This window comes from Syngnathus acus, chromosome 2 (genome assembly GCF_901709675.1).
Source record: "Syngnathus acus chromosome 2, fSynAcu1.2, whole genome shotgun sequence".
Classification (NCBI taxonomy): domain Eukaryota; kingdom Metazoa; phylum Chordata; class Actinopteri; order Syngnathiformes; family Syngnathidae; genus Syngnathus; species Syngnathus acus.
In genome coordinates this window covers 1,718,643-1,736,482 of record NC_051088.1, presented here as the reverse complement: position 1 = coordinate 1,736,482, position 17,840 = coordinate 1,718,643, and the positions used below count along the sequence as shown (strand labels likewise).

The window sequence follows — 17,840 nt, the reverse complement described above, 5'->3', positions numbered from 1 at the left end:
GACTTCTATAATTTTATTTTTAAACACTTTATTGTATTTTGAAAAACTTTTCAAACATTTTAAAGTGTAAACATATCACGGCTCCGCTCTGCTCTCGGCCCGCACAAGACTCTTATAATTTTAGTTTTAAACACTTTATTGTATTTTTAAACACTTATTAAACATTTTAAAGTGTAAACGTGTCATGGCTCCACTCTATTCTCTCTGTGCTGGCCAGCTGACGCGCCCCCCGGACCAGCACATATCCAATACGGAGCTGCACACGCGAATCAGTGCTGATCGCTGCCACCTGTGCCCTTGTTACTGGCTGATTAGGGCATGTATTTAAACCCCGGAAGCCTGTCAGTGTGCAGTGGTTCATCTGCCTCAATACACTGCCACTTGGTTCTGCAATGCCACCTGCTTCCCGTTTGCGTGATACACAGTGTAGCTCAATGCCTGTTTCCTGATTCGCTGTTGAGTAGTGATGGGCACATGAGGCTTCATTGGTGTTTGAGGCTTTCCCACCAAACGGTTTGCAAAAAGGTTCATTTCTCAAGGCTTCGTGTGCACACAAACCCACCTGCTGGTCAAAAGGAGTAATTTATTCCATCAATGAGAATTACATTCACCTTTATATTTTGCTTCATGTAGCCTGATCAAAATGAATAAAATGTCTCTCTGTATGTGCATTCATGTGTAACATTGGATGAGGTGGAATATTGTGTTTCAATATGTAAATAAATACCATCAATGTCTATTAAGACACGAAAAGTTGACGGAACACATTTTGCTGCTGTGTTTTAACAAGGAAAGACTGATGTGCTTATGAATGAAGATGACTTGTGATTGTGCTTGTGAACAGTAAAGAGGAGTGCTTGTGCAACTGAGGGGGATGGTTATTGGTTTTTATTCAAAAGCAATATTCTTTGCCAAATTACAATAGTTCTAACGTGAACTTCTTTCCAAACTGCTTCACATCTCTATTTAGGACTGAACTCACCCTGCATTGAGTATCGCCGCATATCAAAGACATATGGTTCCCTGACTGGGAATCAAACCCAGGCCACGGGCGGTAAAAGCTCCGCATCTTAACCACTTGACCATCAGGGACACCTTGAAAAAGCTTGAAAGAACTTGCTATGCCCGTCTGCTTTGATGACGCACAACGCTCGCTGATCGGCTCGTCAGCTTGCCTTGTTGTCCTGCTCTGCCAGCATTCCATCCCTCCTTGTCTCCTTTAATGTTTGTGTAAACCCGTGTTGCATTTGGCTATCCTGCCTCGTTCGTGACATAAGAAAGTGCATATCAGAAATGCTGCTGATTCTGCTGATGCAAACAAAGTGGAAGAGTGAATACGTAGTGGGAGGCTGATATAAAGTGTGGTTAGAACTGCTCTTACAGCTGTAAGCCAATCAGCGGCAATGATACAGATCAACATGTTCCCATTGGTCTCGTCTTCTCAACCGGCCAATAGTGTGCTGTAACGTCATATGGGCAGACAAAGCCCCGCACTCCAAGTGACGCTGCAAAAAGCCGCGATGCACCAAATATATCCGCAGTATTTGTTTTCATAAAAACCCGCAACGCACCCAGGTCGCAATAGGTGAAGCGCGAAGTGGCGAGGGATCACTGTGGTCCGCCTTTCACCCATAGTGAGCTGGGATAGGTTCCAGTGCCTCCCATCACCCTGAGCAAAATAGGTGTTGTTGAGAATGGATGGATGGCATGTTAAACATGGCATTAGCAACTTGGCATAGCATTATTAATCCATTAATCCAACATAATAGCAATGTATTTGAATGGTAATTGTTGTTAAAGATAACATGTTTTAAATTTTGTATTTTAGTGCATATTTATTTTCCCTATAGTTTCTTTTATTAATTTTTTTTATTATTCACTTCACAGATTGTAGTGTCACTGGTGAACGGGCGTCCGGGAGCGAAGAACTTCTCCTACTCCCCTGTGCTCCGTGATTTCACCAAAGCTACGAACATCCGCCTGCGTTTCCTGCGCACCAATACGCTCCTCGGCCATTTGATGGGGAAAGCCTTGCGAGATCCAACTGTCACACGCCGGGTAGGGACATCAGTCATTAGCGGCAAGCGCAGGAAACTAACCTAGGCATCTGCATGCTCACTTTATGGTCCCTCTCATTTAACGTCACACTTGTTCAGTCAAACACATTGCAGCAGTCACACAAATTCCAAATCAAAGTATCTTGTCGACAAAAAGGTGTTTCATAGTGCGTCAACTATTGATGATACCACTTTGCTCATGTAACACCCACGGTACCGCTTTAGAACAACGAGTATGACGTATCAGATGGATACCACGCAGGTGCACTTCAATAAGTTTCCAACCAATTACATTTTACAGTTTTTTTTTTTATTTATTTATTTTTTTATGAAAAAGACCCAGAGAGATTTTAACTTTCAAGCAGAAATGTCCTTATTTAATTCGCAAAAACAAATAGATTAACACAAATAAATAATAAGGTGGAAATAATTACCAGTAAAGCCACGCTTTAGTATAACAACTTAAATCTGTTCTCAAAAAGTATATAAACCACTCCTTAGTATAAAAAAATTAAATCTGTTCTCAAAAAATGTGAAAACCTCTCTGTAGCTTATAAACACCACAGTTTGTACTGTTTCATCAGGTAGCTGTGTTCAATAATGTTTTTCAAATTTAGAATTAAATATACGTATACCATTTAAAGTGAGTTCTGACATGACCTCAGTTTTTTAAATGTAGACCTGAGGACCAATAGATTGGTACAGACCGGAAATGATGTTGAGGGAGGGCTGCATACAGTCTGGGGTGTGAGCTAACACAGCGCAGTCATCAGCGGATTGAAGTTCACATGTCTGTGTGGTCCTGGAATGTTGAATGTTGAAGAGGTGGTACTCCACCTGGATACCATCTTCACATCACATACCACAGTGGAAAAGGCATGTAATGGCAGTGAGGAGGATGTTAAAGAGCACTGGAGTCAAGACGCAGCCTTGCTTCACCCCAACATTCACATTGAAGAGCTCTGACTGGAGTTCTATTGTGAGTATACTGGCTTGCATCCCACCATGTAGCTGCTGGGGGATTCAGAGAAAATTGGTTGGTACCCCAAGTTTGGAGAGGTGTTTCCAGAGCCACTCAGGGTGTGATGGCATCAAAGGCTTTGCTGAGGTCGATGAAGGCTATGTAAAGGTCCTTGTGGTGTTCTCTGCTCTTCACCATTAGCTGCCTTAAGACTAAGATCATGTCTATGGTAGATCTAGTCTTCCGGAAGCTACACTGAGGAATTTCTGGAAACACAGTTTCAGAGATGTAATTAATCAGCCTGTTGATCATAATTTCACCAGAACTTTTCCTGCGGTCGAAAGAAGGGTGATTCCCCGGCTGTTCTTGCAGGCTGCTCTGTCCCCTTTCTGCTTGTCGATAACATTAGCATCCCACGTTACGGTCGCATGTTCCCAGATGTTTTGATGATGATCTGGAGGTGTGGACGATGTGTGGGGCAACAACCTTTTTCAAAATAAGCTGGTGGGATGTCAAGCTGCATAATTGGTCTCAGGTCTGGGAATTGTCCAAAATGTCTGGGTCAGCAGGGTTAGTGTGATTCAAAAGACAGAAATGATTTGTCCTGTGGGCAAGTATCTCATGGCGGTGCTTCGAGTGTAGAGCTGTCAGCTGACCGGACTGAAGCAATCACTTGCTTCTTTGGGCTGTAAAGTGTTTTGGTGGCATTGTTGTCAAGTCAATTTGATCTCAGTTGAGTTGCAGTTAAATCAATACTGGTGGCATTTCCTTGACTGGCCAAGTGCCTCAGAGGCAGCACTATGAATAGCCTGGTGCAGAGCTGGCCAGTCATCTGATTTCTGGGATCTTATTGAGGTTTTCAGGAAGGAGGCTGCTGATGGTTGGCTTTGGTGGTGGAACTGTTCAGTGCTGCAGATATTTTTGTTGGGAGCATCCCTTGGACCACAGAGTTGACTGCTCATGAGGAGTTTGAATCTGACCATGAGGTGATCAGTCCAACATTCAGCTCTGCGCATGACACGGGTGGTGAGGCCATCCCGTTTGTCCTTTTGACAGACAATCGCATAGTCCAGGATATGCCAGTGTTTCGAGCGCGGGTGCTGGCAGGTGGTCTTAAATGTATTCTTCATCTGGAAGACGTTAGTGATGTTATTAATCAATCCTTGTTTGCAGTATGCCTAGCGGGGTTTTAATTTTCAGATTAGATTTGAAGTCTAAGGAGAAAACCTGACACTCTGAAACAAAAATAAACTGCCCTTTAAAAACCGTTCATTGGCCCCAGAATAAACACAAAAACGTTCACAATGCAAAAATGCGCTACGGTCAGTTCACGTTCGTCCAACTTTCTTTCATTGAGCACGTTCAGGTACAACACTGCATGCCCACCATAGCACTAACATTTCCCATGACTATGAGCTTGTCCGTAACCGGTGTTTTCTACAGGACGGTGTCTAGAGCTCTGTAGAAATCCTCCTTGATCTTGTACTTTGCATTCACAGTTGGTGCGTAAGCACTGATGAGTGTGGCGAACCATTCCTTTGCCAGGTGAATGCACCATGTAATCAGCCTTTAATTGATGCCGATGGCATTCCGGTAAGTGTTGCAATATTTGGGACTTCACAGTGAGGTGAACTCCATGGCAAATGCCCTCAGTGCCCACAGGGACCCCTTTTCAGAAAAAGTATACCCAGCACCAACTCCTGTCAGATCCTCTCCATGTCGTATCTTGTGAGCTCAAGTGCTGTCCTCTGGTGGGTTCTATCAGGAGTTACAACCAGGTCCAACAATGTACGGACGTTCCACGAAGCAATGCAAAGAGTTTTTCTATTTGACCGCAAGGGGGATGCTCCAATGAGTGCGGTTTACCGTCCGGAGTGTGAAGTGTCAACAAATTTTCTAGGTCCTTCCCCATCTTAGCGGTGAGTGTGGAGCTGCTCAGTCACAATGGCAGCCGATGAGAAGATGCGCTGCTCCGTCTTGCAGTCTCAACGACCATCACACCGTCAAGTCACACACCTCGCACGCTTGTCCACTTCCTCCTCTCTCGCCGCTCGGGAGACAGAGATACTCCGCTCACAGTGTCCGTGCGTCACGCTTGTCCCTTTTTCAAGCCTTTACTGCTTCAAATCCCATCCAATCACACATTACCTGCCAATCACCATCGCAACACTGGTAACCTCTTAAAACCTTCTAGTTTATTGTACCCCGAATTTACCAACTACCGTATTTTCCGCCCTAAAAGGCGCACCTAAAAACCTAAAATTTTCTCAAAAGCCGACAGTGCGCCTTATAGTCCAGTGCGCCTTATATATGGATCAATTGATGAATTTGTTGATCCATATTGGTTGTACACAGTGCTCTGCCAAAATGTTTCAGTACGTTTTAGTACGACTAGTAAATTACAAGGTCGCATCGCTTCCCAACATTACGGTAACTGTAGTCAGGGGGCGTCACCGAATAGCTGTTGTACCCGCGAGGCTATTTCATTTCAAAATAGGCTGCTCCGTTAATGTTTCGAGTAAATTTACGGATTGATATGGAAGGGAAACATAGGTAAGCAGTACCAATGTGTTAGATCGAACTTTAGTCAGTTCCGATCATTTTATAGGAGATCGTTTGAGAAACGCGATTGTTTACACTTTGCTGAGGCTCATGGGAGATTGCGAGCTGAGGCTCGTGGGACTTTGCGGATGGCTAATACTATGACGATAGCTGCTATACGTACCAGGCTATTTCATGTGAAAATAGGCTGCTCTGTTAATGTTTCGAGTAAATCTACGGATCGATATGGAAGGGAAACATAGGTAAGTAGTACCAATGCGTTAGATCAAACTTTAGTCACTTCCGATCATTTTATAGGAGATCGTTTGAGAAACGCGATTGTTTACACTTTGCTGAGGCTCATGGGAGATTGCGAGCTGAGGCTCGTGGGACTTTGCGGATGGCTAATGCTATGACGATAGCTGCTATACGTACCAGGCTATTTCATGTGAAAATAGGCTGCTCTGTTAATGTTTCGAGTAAATCTACGGATCGATATGGAAGGGAAACATAGGTAAGTAGTACCAATGCGTTAGATCGAACTTTAGTCAGTTCCGATCATTTTATAGGAGATCGTTTGAGAAACGCGATTGTTTACAGAGGGCTCGTTGGTTATTGGCTAGTGGATGCATACCGCAACCCTAGTCAACCTCAGTTTGTTGCAGTATAGCTTCTATTTTATGCGCCTTATAATCCGGTGCGCCTTATATATGGACAAAGTTTTAAAATGGGCCGTTCATTGAAGGTGCGCCTTATAATCCGGTGCGCCTTTTAGGGCGGAAAATACGGTACTTAAACACGAACTTAATAGCTAAGCTAACTAACACAGTTACAATGGAGGCTCACATACTCACGATCCAGCACCCGTAGATTCACATATTTACGGTTTTTTGTTGTTGTTTTTGTCAATACCAGTGAGTGAAAATTAGCACCTCCAAATATGAGACTATGGTGCTCACTTGGAAAATAGTGCCATCTCTAGCTCGGGAATGAGATTCTGCGCCAAGTAGAGGAATTTAAGTATCTTGGGGTGAGAAGGGGGAGGATGAAGCACACAATCAACAGGTGAATCAGTGTAGCATGTGCAGTGATGCGACAAATGTATTGGTCTGTTGTGGTTAAAAAGGAGCCAAGATGAAAGGCGAAGCTCTCGATTTACCGGTCGATTTACATTACCACTTTCACCTCTGGTCACAAGGTGTGAGTAATGACCCAAAGAACGATATACCGGATACAAGTGGTCGAAAGGAGTTTCCTCTGCACGATGCTCGGGCTTTCCCTTAGAGATATATTAAGAAGCTTGGTCATTTGGGAGTGACAGAGTTGAGCCGCTGCTCATTTGCATCAAGAGAAGTCAGATTAGGTGACTGAGATCTGGTTAGGATGTCTCCTGGATGCTTCTATGATAAGATTTTCCGGGTTCATCCCACCAGGAGGATAACCTGGTGACAACCCAGGGAATCCTGGGAACACCTCAAGATTTCCCCAGTATAGCTACCCAGCTACTTCTTCCAGCTCAATTGGGAGTTATTGCCTCTCTAGCAGGTCCTGGGTCATTCAAGATTCAAGATTCAAGAGTTTTTATTCGCCATGTTTGAGCGTGCCAAACAAGGAATTTGACTTCGGTAAAACACACCCTCTGTTCAACATATAGGTGACTAACAACACTCAGGACATGTGAATAATGGCAAAAACAGTGTAGACAAATTCAAAAGGTGTGAAGAGCAGGATGTTATTGCACAGTAATGCCTCTGAGACTCTATGAGTGGTGTGAGTTCATCAGAGCAACAGCCTGGGGGAAGAAGCTGTCTCGGTGTCTGCTGGTTTTGGCGTACCGAGCTCTATAACGCCGTCCGGAGGGGAGTAGTTCAAACAGACTGCAACCTGGGTGAGAAGGGTCTGTAGAGATGTTCCTTGCACGTTTCCTGGTCCTGGACAGGTACAAGTCTTGGATAGAAGGGAGGTTGATTCCAATGATCTTTTCTGCAGTCCTGATTGTCCGTTGCAGTCTGTGCTTGTCTTGTTTGGAGGCTGATCCAAACCAGACAGTGATGGAGGTGCAGAGGACAGACTGGATGATGGCAGTGTAGAAGGTCTTCAGAAGCTCTCGCGGCAGGTTGAACTTCTTGAGCTGTCTCAGGAAGTACAGCCTCTGCTGGGCCTTCTTCCGGACAGAGTCTATGTGGCCGGTCCATTTCAGGTCCCGAGAGATTGTGGTTCCCAGGAACTTGAAGGTGTCTGTGGAGAGAATAGTATTACTGCGGATAGTGAGGGGTAAAAGTGGTGAAGGGTCTCGCCTGAAATCCACTGTCATCTCCACGGTCTTGAGCGGGTTCAGCTCCAGATGGTTTTGGTTGCACCAGTGGACCAGCCGCTCCACCTCCTGTCTGTACGCAGTCTCATCACCGTCCTGGATCAGTCCGATGAGAGTGGTGTCGTCTGCATACTTCAGGAGCTTCACAGGAGAGTCATCTGAGGAGAAATCATTGGTGTAGAGAGAGAAGAGCAGTGGGGAGAGGACGCACCCCTGAGGGGCTCCAGTATTGGTGGTCCGGGTGTCAGATGTGATGCCCCCCAGCCTCACACGCTGTCTCCTGTTGGTCAGGAAGCTGGTGATCCACTGACAGGTGGGGGCAGGCACCGCAAGCTGGATGAGCTTCTGTTGGAGGATGTCAGGAGCGATGGTGTTGAACGCCGAGCTGAAGTCCACGAACAGGATCCCGGCACCTCCTGCCGTTGGGGCATGCCTGGAACTCCTCACTTGGGGGGCAATCAGCAGGCAGCCATGTTGTTTGAACATGAAAACAGCGCAGCTATTTACAGAGTTATGTAACAAACCTTTGCTAAAAAAATGATAATAGACATACTCTTGTCATACGTACCGAACGGTAGTTGAACTATTCCCGCTACAGATTCCATATAAAGTCTATAGTTTGCGCACACAGGGCCAAATCTGTACAGCTACACTGATGCCAAATGGCTTTGAGAATGTGCTGACCATGTCCTATAATAATAATACTATGCCAGGTAAAAAGTGGACAAACAAAATAGGACTAAATAATCATTGGGGTTTCTAGGCACTGAGACTTGATCAACACAGCCAGCTTCTGATACAAGCCTCAGCCACCTGAATGACTGGAGATGTTCATACTATATGGTCTATATTGCTCCATCTTTTGATTAAATCTGTGATTGAGCATCTTTCACTCCCTAAACCTGACCACTGTTCGCTGATTGACCCCCAAAAACCTTGATTGCGTAAAGCCTGTCTACTCACTATTGGCTCCAACTTGTATGCACCTGTGCCTTGTATGTTCCTATGTTACTGTTGCTGTTGCTGGAATGAATTGTTGTTTCTCACCTGGTGAGGCGTGTGTGTTTGTGCAGTATTACTACAGTATCAAAGACATCAGCATCGGTGGACGCTGTGTGTGTAACGGACACGCTGAAGCATGCAGTGCTCAAGACCTCAACGGTCCTTACAAGTAAGCGCACAAAGCACAAAATGCTAACAGACCTGAACTCTGGGCAAACCTTTTTAGAGGGGAAGCCTTTGTTTCACACACACTTTGTGCACACGCTCTCTGACATACACGCACACACACACATGCACGCACGCACCACACACACGCACACACACACACACACACATGCACACACACACACTCGCGCACACACACTTTTTGCATGCCCCCGCCACCCCCCCGACACACTCACTCTGTCTGTTTGTCTACTTGCCTGTCTACTATGTTCTCTGGGAAGCAGCACAAACATTTAGTTTCACTTTAGAGGCCTGCCTCCATTTTGCCAGCAACAACACATGCATGTGCATTAGCAAAGGTTGTGTTCACGTGTGTGAGATCGTGTTTGTGCGTGTGCGTGTGCGTGTGTCGCGAGAGGAGCAAAGACAATATATGAGGTAAAGGAATGTCGTATGAAGTGATTCAAAGGAATTTCCGGTTAAAACAAATTGCCATTAAATTTGTAAGCTGCACCTCCACAGGAGCTTTAAATGTTAGCTGCCCATTTACCATTTATATTGGTACCCATCCATGTCTAATACATACACGGACGCATTTGTTGGTACCCGTATGTCAGGCATGTCCAAGGTCCGGCCGCATTTGGCCCGCGTCTAAATTTAAACTGGCCCGAAGCATTGGGTCATAAAATCAATAAGAAGTGGCCCGCTGGCACTGTCGCGGGGACCTGCGCACCCCAGAAGGAGCCACAGAAATGAAACTCGTCCTAACGGGAACGCGCACATGAGCCAGCGCTCATGATCGGTTGGGAGCGTGTCTCCTCCGTCCCTTCCCAGTTCACGCGCACACAAGTGTTCGTTTGCAAGATAATCAGTGACACAGACACTTCCTCATTCAAATGTCCACACACCAAGGACTAAGGCGACGCTAAAATCAGAGACGCTGCAAGTGACGCTCCACAGGGAAAGGCAAAACAAAAAACTACTGGTGAGAGCTGTCTACTTCGTGCTAACTCTACATACTACTATGCGTCCGCGCCGCCCACTCACAGTGATCGGAAACAACAAAAAGACTATGGATTATTATTTTGTGATTATGAAGTAATTTGTTGTGTCTGAAGTTTAAATAAAAAAGATAAAATGGAGAATGATTTAACTTGGATTAAAAATCTGACCTGGCCTGTTTACTGCAGTCACAAACAACAACCCTTCTTATTAATACAACAATAACAATAATAAAAGAAACTTAATACATCGAATAAAAAAATCATTAAACTTAAATAAAATGGTTCATTTGTATTTAATTTATTATTATTTTAATCTAAGTTTTCTGGTAGTGCAATTGACAACAGATTCTCATTTGCAATATCAACCTGTCTGCAGACAGCAAAGGATATAGTTACATATTTACAAGTTCATTTACAATGGTAATGTTCGAGGAATGTCGGTGTGAATGGTCAGCCCCTATACATTTTCATCTAACCAAATCTGGCCCGCTTTGCAAAAAGTTTGGACACCCCTGCCATATGTTAATGCAAGAAAAAATAATAAAATTGATTTTTTTAAATTTTTTTATAAATTACTTCCATACGTCAAACTGGTTGTGAAACTGTACCATGTCATCAAAACATCAGCAAAATGCAGTGAAAGAATAGCTAACAGCTAAACTACTTCAAATAAAAAATAATGGTGATATTTGATACAAAAATTATGCAAAATAACCACGCTCAGCGTCGCTCTCCATAGCGTCAATGTCGTGCTGCTCCACCCACATCACCTTGTCCTCAGAGGGGGCGGGGCGCTAGACAACGGCACAGGGCCAGGTCAGGGCCGAGGGTGGACGCAGACGGGGAGGCAGACACGTAGTCTGACACAGAAGCAGGTGGGCACACCGGGTCTAGTGGAAGGCAAGGCGGCCACGCTGGAGTGCGACAGGGATTCCTTTGCAGCCCCCTGCGGGCGACGGTCTTGTCAGTATGGAGACGGTAAAACTCCACAATGAGAGCCGGGTCCATGATCCTTTCAGCTGGGATCAACGGCTGTTCATCGAGGCTATACGGCTCCCAGTCCATTAGATACTAGAGACCCCTGCCTCTCCGCTGTAAATGGAGCAGGCTGCGGACTGTGTAGACTGGGCCTCCCCCATGGAATGGGACGGAGGCAGAGCGGTAGGTCTCGCGGGGGCTCTCGGCTTTACTTTAGAGAAGTAGAAAGTGGGGTAGACCCTCATGGAACTGGGAAGTCGGAGCCGGACATCAGCACAACAAATCGGAGCACCAGCTTCCGCGATTTCACCCGGAGGGTCAGGTCCCTGGCCGAGAGCCACACCTCCTGTCCAACCCGCTAGGTAGGGCTGAAACTCTGGTTGGTAGCTGGCCACACAGTGGAAGGGTGACAGGCAGAGCTCAGAAGGGAGTTGTGGGCATACGCCGCCCAGGGCAGTTGCTGGGCACACAACTGCAGGCTACCCGAAGCTGTGCAGCAAAGGCCCTTGCCCAACTTTTGGTTAAGCCATTCTGACTGCCCGTTAGCATGGGGATGGGAGCCCAATGTGAGACTTGCGGTGGCCCCCAGGAGGCAACATAACTCCCAGCCAAATGCGGGTGCAAACTTTGGCCCTTGGTCCGAAATGATGTCCCTCGGCAGCCCATGCTATCGGAACACCTGTTCCAATACCTCCTGGGCTGTTTGCTTGGCAGAAGGCCATTTGGGCAGAGGGACCAAGTGGGCTATTTTACTGAAACGTCGAAAATCGTGAGGATGATGGTGTCCCCATTGGATGAGCGAAGTCAGGAAATGAAGTTTATGGTCACTGCAGGAAAGGCAGGGGCTGGAGTAATCCAGCAGGGGGCCGACTTTAAGTCTTATTCCGGCTACAGACGTTGCAGGCTTTCATGAGGATGGCAGGCGAAATGGGAGAAATGCTCCCATTGGAGCACCTGGGACCTTAATTGCTCCGGGAAAAAGAGGCAGTCGGGAGGACAAGTTCTGGGGCCTGGTTGATCCTGGGTAGCTCCCTTTACCCTCAATGTTCCAAGTGAGGGCAGCAACCTCCACGGAGGTTGGGAGAATGGGCCTGGATCCCTCCTGAGGCACTTTGTACTCCTGGGACACCTGGGAAAGGGCATTGGCTTTGGTGTTGTGCGAGCCGGGTCGATAAGAGAAGGTAAAGTTGAATTAGGTAAAGAACAGGGACTATCGTGACTGACAAAGTCAATCACTTGGCGGTTCGGAAGTTCTTGTGATTAGTCCACACCAAAAAATGGCTCTGTTGATCCCTCCAGCAAGTGGTGCTCCTCCTCCAATGTTAGCTTGACTGCCAGCAGTTCGCGATTGCCAATCTCGTAGTTCCACTCAGCGGAGGACAGGCGGCATGACAAGGCTCAGGGGTGGGGCTTGTCGTCAGAGGTTGAGTGCTGGGAGAGAACAGCCCCCATTCCCATATCCAAGGCGTCCACTTCAACCACAAATCGACGCTCAGGGTCAGGCATTTGAAGGATGGGGGCATTGAAACGTGCCTTCAATGCCGCTAATTTCCTGTCGTTGGGTTCCACTTGAATGGGGGTGGCGGTGCTGGTGAGGGTAGCGAGAGGAGACGCTACAGAGCTGTAGTTCCGAATAAATCTCAAATAGAAGTCGAAACCTAACTGCTACATCTTCTTTTAGTCTCCGGCTTCGACCATGAGGTGACGGCTTTCACTTTTGCAGGGTCCATTTGGATGCTCCCCTAGGTCACGATGTAGCCCGGGAACAAGACCAACTGGGCGTGGAACTCGCACTTCTCTGCCTTGACATAAAGGCAGTTCTCGAGCAGGCGGAGGACAGATGTGGCAGTGGGTAGGTTGACTGTGATTCAGGCCACGCTAGTCAATGAAGGGGGGAGTGAGCCATACTTGCACACAAAGGAGAACCCTGCTCCGGCAGGTGTGGAAGTTGGGCGGATTATTCCTGGGGGGCGAGGTAAATCCTGGATGTATTCCTCCATGGCCTTTCTATTCGGTGCCGACTGAGAATACAGAAGGCCCTTCGGTGGGGCAGTGCCCGGCAGGTCGATGGCACAATCGTAAGGGCAGTGTGGAGGCATAGGGGTGGCCTTGGCCTTGCTGAACACGTCTCTCAGACCATGGTAGCTGGCGGGCACTCTCGTACCATTCCTGTGTTCCAATCGAACACAGGATTATGCTAGGGGTGGCACAGGATGAGGGGTGGCACAGGATGAGGGGTTGACCTGGGACACCTAGGAGATGAAACTGAATACCCTCCCGATGGTTGCCTAACAGGAGCATAGTTATCGCAGCAGGGACATGTGTTAACATGCAGAGTGGTCAACCATCCAGGGCTCGTGCGGGAATTGGTGGAGACAATGGGTGGTGGCCAATGTCCAGTTGTCGAGCGAGTTATGCGTCCACGATCATGGCCTCGGCTCCAGAGTCGACTAGGGCGGCCAAGGTGTGGGTAATGTCGGAGAGCAGGAGACGGGAAGAGGTTTATTGAGCTCATCCTGATTCCCCTGCAGCGGGTGAGCTCCTGGCCTTTACTCAGCAGGTTGCCACTCTGTCACCCCCCACCCCCACGGTTCAAGCACAGATTGGCCTGGAAGAGTCACTGGTGCTCCTTAGGCGTGAGAGAGGCATGACCAAACTCCATGGGCTGGGTGGCAGTAGGTGACGATGAAGACCGATGAGCTGAAAACGAAGCACGGCCATGGGTGGTAGGGTGCCTCTGTCTCCCCTTCTCTTTTCTTTGGGTCAGAATGCGCCGGTTGTTGGAGGGTGGCCAGATCAATAGCCCCGTCGAGGGTGCTGGGTCGGTCGTGTGAGACAAGCTCGTTATTAATGTAGTCCGCTAGGCTGTGGTAAAAGATTGACTACGTCAGTGGCATTCAAGGAGTTGCAGTTCAGCAAGGTCCCGAAGTCGATTGCGTCGTCCGCACGAAGCAATTGCCCCTGGTGGATTCCCAGCAGCGGCGTCAAAGCGTCAAAGCTCGCAGACCCCAGGTCGAAGACCTTGATCATCTCGCTGGCAAATCGCTTGAAGGAGGCACAGGCGGGGCTTCGTTGATAGTCCTCGGTAGTGCCCTAGAATTGAGCTCGTCCGGTCAGGTGAGTGATGACGTACCCAAACTTTGTCCGAGACTGAAGGGAAAATTTGACCCTGCAACAGGTCAGAAATGCCCGAATTTGTTGGGGGTCGCCATTGACCCATTCGGGGTTCCCGACCCTGTGTTTGGGGACATCAGATGCTGAGCTTGGGGCCGGGCGGCTAGGCATCAGGTCCAGGGCACGGCGAAGTAGTAGTTGGGTACAGGCAATCATGGTCAGGCCAGGCGGCGGTCGTGATCAATCATGGACGGGTCAGGCAATCGAGGTCAGGCGAGGCAGAGGTCGGGATCAATCGTTAGCGGGTCAGGCAGGGTCGGTAACGGAGGTCAGTGTGGGAAACAGACAGGAAGCAGGAAGAAGTAGCAATGCAAACAAACTGACAGAGAGTGACGGGAGAGCATTTAAATAGGAAGAACTGCCTTAAAATAAACGCCATGATGAGCAGGTAATGAGGAATAGGTTGACTGATAAATTTAGTTAGTACATAGCCATAAAAACGCAATATACTTATAGCTTAGTACACAGGTGTCAAACTCAAGGCCCTGGGGCCAGATACGGCCCGCCACATCATTTTATGTGGCCGGCGAAGACAAATCGTGCATCAAATTTGTGTGTCATTACTAGAATATCAAATTGTCTTCACTTTTAATATCTTTTTTTTGAAATATTTGACCAGTTTTTCCTCATTTGATTTGAAAACGAGTTATTTGTCAGTTTGTTTTGTAGTTTTTACTGTATATAATATGAGGTGCTCACACATTTATTTGGGTTGACAGTCATAATGGCCCTCTGAAAGAAGCTATGACTACAATGCGCCCCGCGAAAAAAATTTGTTTGACACCCCTGGCTTAGTATCTTAGCATTAGAGGGAATCACTGCAAAGGAACATCACCACTCACATGCGCACATACACACGCACACACACACACGCTCACACACACGCACACACACACACACACACACACACACACACACACACACGCCAACTCTCTGGCTTACTACCCTTTTCCTTTATTGTTCTGTCCTGTCCTATTAATTGTTTCGTCCCTTTCTCACTGGGTTTACTTTTCCTTCACGGATAAGGACATTTATCCTGTGTTATGGTGTAATAGTCATATACCACTTGTTTCCTACTTTTTTTTTTTTTTTTACTCTGTTCTCTTTTCTCTCTGTCTGTCCTCTCAAAACCTTTTACTGTCAGTTGCATTTGTCCGTAATGTCACAGTATAAACAGTCACAGTGGGAGCATTTCGAACCAGCTGTGACGCAGAAAACCTGTTGCAACATTAAAAGGCATATGGATTCAGTATGACCATACAGCGTAGCGCAACAGAAAAAAAGCGAAACAAAAAGCAATACATTTAAGTCACAGAGGCAATGTGCATCTTATTTTGCCGCAACATCAGGTTAGCAAGCAAAGAAGGCCAAATTTCAGGTAATGTCAACTTAAATGGTGAAATCCCAGACATGTTGCCATTCTTGGTACTCATGGATGAAGCGAAGTCTGATGGTAAAGATTTTAAATTGGGCCACTCTGGCCATGTAACATTCACAAGCTAACTTGACGATTGAAAGGAGATGCAGTTCACTCCTCTTGCAGCCAAATACAGCAACTTTCTGCTTTTAAATAGATTTTGTGCATGATCCACTGCTCTGATAAATTAGTCCTTTTGCTGGCCATAGCAACAATTACTTGCATCTATTACACTGCACAGTATTGATATAAATCATCTGTGGGTGGAACCAGTATGTATTTTTCTTGCCTGTAATATACATTACAGCTATTTTAGTTCCGTTTCCACCGACAAATCTACGCAGCTCTATTCTACTCTGCATTTACCCACGTTTCCACAGACAAATAAGAATCAGCTTTATTGACCAAGTTTGTGCATGCCAAACAGGGAATTTGAGTTTGTACAGCGCTCTGTAACGCCGTCCGGAGGGGAGTAGTTTGAACAGACTGTGACCTGGGTGAGAAGGGTCTGCAGAGATGTTACTTGCATGTTTCCTGGTCCTGGACAGGGACAAGTCTTGGATAGATGGGAGGTCGGTCCCGATTATCTTTTCCGCAGACCTGATTGTTCGTTGCAGTCTGTGCTTGTCTTGTTTGGTGGCCGATCCAAACCAGACAGTGATGGAGGTGCATAGGATAGACTGGATGATGGCAGTGTAGAAGGTCCTCAGCAGCTCCTATCTACTATCTACTATAAATCATCTGTGGGTGTACCCAGTATGTATTTTTCCTGCCTGGAATATACATTACTGCTATTTTAGCCCCATTTCCCCCGCCAAATCTCTGCTCTAATCTACTCTACTCTAGTCTATTCTGCCCAACCCTACCCTACCCTACTGTACTCTATTCTACCCTAGTCTATTCTAAGCTGCTCGCTTTTTTTGGTATCTCCTCCTTTGTGGCTCTAAAAAAAGTAGCCCAGTTCTAAAAAATGACGAAAATATTTTTTTTAGGCCAATGATTGGCCCGAGACAGTGCTTTACATTTTGCTTGCAAACACAAACAAATGCTTTTGAGTTACATTCTGCAGCATTAATAATAGCGATGTAAACTTTCACGCTTGCGGCGAATATCTCATGTCAAAAGTAAACAAAAAAATGCGATTCTCCTTAAGTGCATTTGCTTTTGCTTCCACAACCTTCCTTCGATGGACTTTACTCGTTTGTGTTTTTGTGTGTGCGTGTGCGTGTGCGTGTGCGTGTGCGTGCGTGTGTGTGTGTGCAGGCTGCAGTGCGACTGTCAGCACAACACGTGTGGTGCATCATGTGACCAGTGTTGCCATGGATACCATCAGATGCCGTGGAAACCAGCCACCACTTTCAGTGCCAACGAGTGTGAACGTGAGTGTTGTGCTTTGTATGTTTTGCTTGCCTATCATGAGATATATGGCTGACATTTAAACTCAAAAGAATAACAGTTTCTCAAATGTAGTCCTTTCTTTGTTTGCAAGAAAAGAAAAATTATCCGGTTATGTATGAAGTCACTTTTTCCAACCATTTCCATCGATTTTCTCCCACGTATCGAGAATCGGGTTGCAGGGACAGCAAGCTTTAGCAGGAAAGGCCGGACTTCCCAACCACTTCATCCAGCTCATTCCAGAGGTGTACCCAGGCCAGTGGAGAGACACAGTCTCATCAGCATGTCCTGGGATGTCCCCAGGGCCTCATTCCGGTGGAACAAGCCTAGAACGCCTCACCAGGGGGCATCCTGGAGTCATCCTAATCAGATTTCCGTGCCACCTCATCTGGCTCTCAATGTGGAGGAGCAGCGGCTCGACTTTGAGAACCTGCCAGATGACCGAATTTCTCACCCTATCTCTAGGAGAGAGCCTGGACACCCTGCAAAAGAAACTCCTTTCGTCCTCTTGTATCTGGGATCTTTTTCTTTTTGTCACGACCCACAGCTTGTGATCATTGGTGAGACCAGGAACGTAGATTGACCGGTAAACCAAGACCTTTTGGCTCAGCTCCTTCACAACGGTTCGATACAGAGTCCGCATCACCACAGATGCTGCACCAATCCGCCTGTCGATCTCACGCTCCATCCTGCCCTCACTTGTGAACAAGACCCCAAGATACGTGAACTCCACCATTTTGGGCATGATCTCATCCACAACCAGTAACGGGCATTATATCCATTTTCAACTGAGGACCGTGGTCTCAGACTTGGAGGTGCTGATTTTAATCCC

General features: G+C 46.8%; 1 protein-coding gene and 1 non-coding gene across 4 annotated transcripts in view; one reads left to right on the top strand and one right to left on the bottom strand.

The window, feature by feature from the left end:
- The window catches only part of lama5 (laminin, alpha 5), a 380,553-nt gene that overhangs the window by 97,687 nt on the left and 265,026 nt on the right, over positions 1-17,840 (top strand). For all 3 annotated transcript variants that reach the window (XM_037245878.1, XM_037245877.1, XM_037245876.1), the window contains exons 5-7: positions 1,888-2,058; positions 8,947-9,044; positions 16,877-16,992. In XM_037245878.1, the coding sequence (XP_037101773.1) occupies positions 1,888-2,058; positions 8,947-9,044; positions 16,877-16,992 (385 nt within the window). The remainder of the gene's footprint in view (positions 1-1,887; positions 2,059-8,946; positions 9,045-16,876; positions 16,993-17,840) is intronic.
- trnak-uuu lies at positions 1,020-1,092 on the bottom strand. The gene has a single exon. It is a non-coding gene; the product is annotated as a tRNA-Lys (tRNA).